Source organism: Drosophila suzukii, chromosome 3 (genome assembly GCF_043229965.1).
Source record: "Drosophila suzukii chromosome 3, CBGP_Dsuzu_IsoJpt1.0, whole genome shotgun sequence".
NCBI lineage: Eukaryota > Metazoa > Arthropoda > Insecta > Diptera > Drosophilidae > Drosophila > Drosophila suzukii.
This window is the reverse complement of record NC_092082.1, coordinates 13,599,736-13,605,334: the sequence shown is the minus strand read 5'-3', so window position 1 is coordinate 13,605,334 and position 5,599 is coordinate 13,599,736. Positions and strand designations below refer to the sequence as shown.

The 5,599-nt window shown below is 37.0% G+C and overlaps 1 protein-coding gene and 1 long non-coding RNA gene across 2 annotated transcripts; one reads left to right on the top strand and one right to left on the bottom strand.

The window, feature by feature from the left end:
• Nucleotides 1-567: 567 nt before the first annotated feature.
• On the bottom strand, nucleotides 568-5,591 carry Scsalpha1 (Succinyl-coenzyme A synthetase alpha subunit 1). The gene is made up of 4 exons (XM_017077067.4): nucleotides 5,423-5,591; nucleotides 2,309-2,757; nucleotides 1,247-1,531; nucleotides 568-1,183 (listed from the first exon to the last, which is right to left on the bottom strand). The coding sequence occupies exons 1-4, from the start codon at nucleotides 5,457-5,459 to the stop codon at nucleotides 968-970; spliced, it is 987 nt and encodes a 328-aa protein (XP_016932556.1). The 5' UTR covers nucleotides 5,460-5,591; the 3' UTR covers nucleotides 568-967.
• Nucleotides 4,034-4,653, top strand: LOC139352924 (uncharacterized). Its single transcript, XR_011603970.1, has 2 exons — nucleotides 4,034-4,500; nucleotides 4,556-4,653. It is a non-coding gene; the product is annotated as an uncharacterized lncRNA (long non-coding RNA).
• Nucleotides 5,592-5,599: the final 8 nt, after the last annotated feature.

The following is a 5,599-nucleotide window of genomic DNA, read 5'->3' as shown; positions in this document are numbered from 1 at the left end:
TTATGCTGCATTTATATTTTCGCTTTTGGCAGTATTTTCAAATTTTTACACCGAAACTTGCAGTATATAAAATAAATACCGAAAATCCCAGAAAAATTGCGTAAGCCCGATAACATTATCGATGCGTAACGTAGGAAACGTATGTGGGTGTCTTTGATGGCATAGCGGAGACAAGATCCCATTTATGACCAACATTGCGTTTTTATAGTGTAGTAAAAAATTATAAAATATCTTAAATATTTATTAATAAATTTAAGCCAACAATTCAAAATAGTCGGTTTGGTAGTTTTTTTTTGAAATATTTTTGTAAGTTAAATAACATGAAAAATAACTAGGAACTCTTAAAAGTCTAAATTTAGAAGGTATGATGTACAAGTTAGTGTAAATGGGGAAAAATTAAAAGCCTAACACAAATATTTTAAAAATGTATACAAAAAATGATATTTTCTTAGATTTTTTTTTTGCTAAAAAAAGTTTATACCACTCGAAAAAATCCATAAAATATTAGGAGAATAAATAAAGAAACCAATAAAGAACAAACCCTATAAAATTCGAAAAGCCTCATACTTTAGCATAACTCTCCCGTTTTTATGCATATTTATTACACATTTAGATACAATTCGCATTGATATTTCGAGCAGGTATTTAAAATTAAGGCAAAATCTGTTCGCAAAACTAATTTAATGAGCCAAGTGCATTAACGACTTCGATTTTTCGGTTTTGGTGCGAGTTATTTTAGTTCAACTTGGTGGTACGGCAGTAGTTAACTTATTTCTTGGAATACATGTCACATCTCAACGCCTGTCGTTTCTCTTTAGTAATTTGTTGACAATAATTTATTTGGGTTCTTTCGAATTCAATCTCGATTTTCGACACTTTTAGCTTAACTTTAAGGTTCATCATCATGAGTTTGCGTATACGCTTTGATCGGCGTACGGATTCCGTTTTGGTTATGGCCTTGATTTATTTACACTAACTCCAGACGCTTCATCTCCTTGAAGAGCTCGTGGCCCATTTTGGCAGGACTCCTGGTCACAATGACGCCGGCCTTTTCCAGGGCGGCGATCTTGTCGTTGGCACCTCCCTTTCCTCCGGAAATGATGGCTCCAGCATGACCCATGCGACGACCGGGTGGCGCCGACACTCCGGCGATGAACGAGACCACAGGCTTGGCCTTGATGCCCTGGAATAACATATAAACCCAATTTAGTATCTGCTAGAACTAAGTGATATTAGACTCTCCTACCGAATTGTACTCGGTCAGGTAGTCGGCAGCCTTCTCCTCGGCCACGCCTCCGATCTCGCCGATCAGAATGATGCCCTTGGTCTCGGGATCCTTCAGGAAGACCTCCAGGCAGTCGATGAAGTCGGTTCCGTTGAACGGATCACCGCCAATGCCCACGCAGAGGGTCTGGCCCAAGCCGACCTCGGTGGTCTGGTGGACGGCTTCGTAGGTCAGGGTTCCCGAGCGGGAGACCACTCCGATCTTGCCGCGCTTGTGAATGTGACCCGGCATGATGCCGATCTTGCACTGTAATTCGGGAAAAATAAAGATATTAGATTAGTTTAGTTTAATTAAATCTAATTTTATGTGCGGTCAAAACATAACTTCATATGTGATACTATTGCTAATTTGATTAACAAACAGTTTAACTTATTAGACGATTTGATTTAATGTTAATTTAAACACCAAGTTCAAGGTAAACCAGTTTATTTACTGAAAACATTTCAAATTGATTCATTTTCAAACAGATAGCCTATTGATCTGCAGTTCAAAATAAAATAACAAATATAATAGATTTATTTTTAATTCCTTTATGGACGCATAAAAAGAATACTTAACTGATTATGTTATCATTTTATTGCTATGGACTCTCAAATACGTTTTGATTCACAGTTCAAAGTGAGTTAGGGAGGCAACAAGCAACATGTATGATACCAGAAAACTTAAAGTATAATTGGAAAACACTTAAAATGAAGTGGCTAATGACTTTTATGCCTACTTCTTGTAGTTGTGTGACGCATAGATAGATAAGCGTCATAAAGACTAATAAAACTCGTTATATTTGACGACAGACCAAGAAACCATACTTGATTTAAGGATCAAGGTCCACTATGAAATACTATGGTGTGTCAATAAATAGATTTACGCATTTTAAAAACAATCGAAATCAAAAATGAATACTAAATAGACATAGTTATATATTCTTCGCCTCGCACGTCATATTAAGAGATAAGAAAACACCAGATTATAATGGACTTTGAACCCCGGCAAAGCTTATCTTTAAGACTCTGAAGAGGTACGAACCTGTTCGGGGGCAATGATTCCCGGGCAGTTGGGCCCCACCAATCGCGACTTGCTCTGGCTGATGAGGGCGTGCTTCACCTTCACCATGTCGTGCTGCGGCACACCCTCCGTGATGCACACGATCAGGGGGATCTCCGCCTCCAGGGCCTCGATGATGGCGGCCGCAGCACCCGGTGGCGGCACATAGATGACGGTGGCATGTGGATCGGTGGCCTTCTTGGCCTCCGCCACCGAGGCGAAGACGGGCAGTCCCAAGTGCTGGGTGCCTCCCTTCTTGGGGGAAATGCCGCCGACCAACTTAGTGCCGTACTCCAGAGCCTGTTGGCTGTGGAACGTTCCCTGTTTGCCGGTGAATCCCTGGCAGATCACTCGCGAATCGCCGTTCAGCTTCAGGTTGCCGCGGGTCTTGTTGTACTGCGAATTGCAGCGCACGCCGGCAACGAAGCCATCTGAAAGATACAAAATGAAAAAGTTATTAGTGTTTTTCAGGGGAATTATCATATCATGGGGCCCAATAGATCCTCAAATGGCAATAGCAATACAACTAAAAACATGTTCCCCATTAAAGTCGCACTTAAAAAATATATTTAGTTAACATTTCCAAAGGTTCATGTCACAGCATTATCTGTGAACATTTTCGGCTGATCTATAAAAGCCAGGGATTTTGTTTCAGAAGTTTAGTCACTTAGCAAAATGAAACTCTTAATAGTTTTCACGGCTAAACCTCTCAACAATCCTCATTGTGGTACACTTCCAATTTGTTACTATAATGGCTGAAAGAAACAAGTCTTAGAAAATGAGTCCTGTAGACGTGGTGAAAAAGGACAGGTGGGTAATAAATATTATGTTTAAACGCGCTTATTTTATTAAATTCTTTTAGGCTTTTATTATATAAGGGAGGGAAAATGCCCTACTAATAAGGCACCTTGCTCCAATGAGTTATGAAAATAGTTTAAGCTATTAAAAGTTTAATTTCTGTAAATAAATTTAGCCTTCTGTACAATCAATTGGTTTTGCAACGAATACAACCTCAACAAAAATAGTAGACAACGCTGTAGTCGACTATCATATACCACTTACTCAATACTTATTTATTATTGAATTAATTTGTATTGGGTATATAGCATGTTTGTAACTATACTATATTTTATCTTATCATACCCTATACCTATTTTTTAATAAATATTCTGATACTTTTTAAAGGCCGCGTTGTCTTTGGCTATTGCATATATTATACTTGAAAGTCTTGAACCATGAAAAAGCAAAATTAAGTAAAATTTCTTAGTCCGTGCCTAAAAATATCCAATACAGACAGTTTTGTGTTCTTAAAGTACGTGATTCAGCATAGATTGAAAGTAAATGGAAATGGTTTTTTCAAACCCCATTCATTCATTTTCAAACTTTCTACAACGCAGCATGAAGAATTTTAGCATCGCTTTTATCCTGGGTGACTTGTTATGGCTATTTCAATAGGCTACATTTAACCGACTACTATTTTAGTTTTCCTAATACTACAAATCCAGGGTAAATGCGATTTGCCTATCCCAGAATATCTTCACACTCTATGTGGGAATGCTAGAGAGTGTGTTTTCGATGGGGGCAATGAAGTTGACATCACAAATGAATCTTGTAGACGTAGAGAACAAGGAAAGCCACGTAGGTATTAAATAATTAAAAAATAGATTGATTATGCTAAATGGTTTACCAATTTTTCAGCATTTTTGAAAGTTGAAAATAGTAATTGCGAATTGAACCAAACTCAATGTCCAAGGTACACTTAAAATCTCACAATAATAAATGTGTTTCTCCAATGATCTACATATAACGTTATGCAATTAAACGAAAATGTTCCGGTATTTACTCTGAGGATCTTTAAAAATCTTGTAGCATGTCTAAAATGTTTAATCTCATCTTAAATTCTTTACCGTAAACACCATTATGAGGGCTATGGGTCTTATTTTTACTTTATGTGAGTTTCTGTTCTGTTAAGAAACAGAAGAAATAAACAAATTCTTTTTTGCCAAATACAGCTATTAAATTATTAGAAATCACTAGTAAAAGTGATTGCGATGGATATATTAAGCCGGTTGGAAATGCTTTTTGTGCAATTAGTGCAAAATGCAACTATCAAGCCTTTAATATTTGGGATTTGGGACAAGAGCAGTGTAAACGAGTGGAAAAAGGATTGCCTAGTAGGTGTGTTCCAATTGACATATTAAATTCGGTAAAGCTTATCTATACTTTCAGTATTTTTGAAAATCAAGGCCGGGAGATGTCCGTCTAACAAACCAGCATGCAGGAAAACTAGATAAATGTAATATTAATAAAGACAATGTCCTTAGAAATACCTTAAAAAATTCATAGATTATTTTTAATAAAAAATTATTTAGAAGGGAACGAAATATAAGTGGATTCTTTACGTAATAGTTATAAGTCTTAATAATAAATGAGGAATTTTCCGGTAATTACTCTGCTAAACCTATTGGTGTTATTATACCCCGAAAATAAATATCATAAAAAAGCAAAAATAATAATAAAATAATTTTTGGTGTTCCTCATCAATATACCTAAGCAAAACAATTTTTAAAGGCATTTCAATCTTTTTAAAAAAAAATTTAACTAAATATGCCTTCTATTTTCTTAAGAACATTTTTCAAAATGTAGCTATAAGTTGCTAGGGTCTAATACATTTTAATGTCACTCAAAAATAATATTATAATTTAAGAACATTATCAAAATTTTTTGGAAAATATTAGCCAGTTAATGTAAAACACTTTTCTTCAGGGCGAGGATCCACTGTACTTGTTGCCAAAAAAACGGTTGTTTGTACGATGGGTCACATGCAAACGAACCTTGAACACACCCCCCGCACCCTCCTGCCGAGAGGTATCTCTTCCTCTTTTTCGAAGCCACGTATCTGCGGGTTTGCAAATTAAGCCGATTGTTAATCCCAATTGAAGCTGACTAATCAGCAGATCTTTCGGAACGACAGGTGCCCTCTATTTGTTTGCCTTTTCGCCACTTTTTGTGCCATAAATCCATCGAAGTTATATAATTTATTATGCTATTATGCTATATCGCGTGTGTTAGGCAACCGATTTCGGGGATACGAACCTCGCACTTTCAGCAGGGCCCTCATTGAAGCAGCCATGTTATCTCTGTGTGGCGGTTGTGCGATAAAAACAGCTTTACTTAATTAAAACGCGTTTAATTAATGCGAAATCTGCCGAACAGAAGGTTACGCCGTGCGATCTGGCAACGCTGGGCCGCCTACGATTTAGTGGTGGGGCG

What these genes read in the sequence shown, in the direction of transcription:
- Scsalpha1 (XM_017077067.4), bottom strand. Translation starts at nt 5,459, where the DNA reads ATGGCTGCTTCAATGAGGGCCCTGCTGAAAGTGCGAG. An exon ending in GGCCCTGCTGAAAGTGCGAG is followed by an intron (nt 2,758 to 5,422) that starts GTTCGTATCCCC and finishes TGTATCTTTCAG; the next exon opens with ATGGCTTCGTTGCCGGCGTG. An exon ending in ACCTGACCGAGTACAATTCG is followed by an intron (nt 1,184 to 1,246) that starts GTAGGAGAGTCT and finishes ATGTTATTCCAG; the next exon opens with GGCATCAAGGCCAAGCCTGT.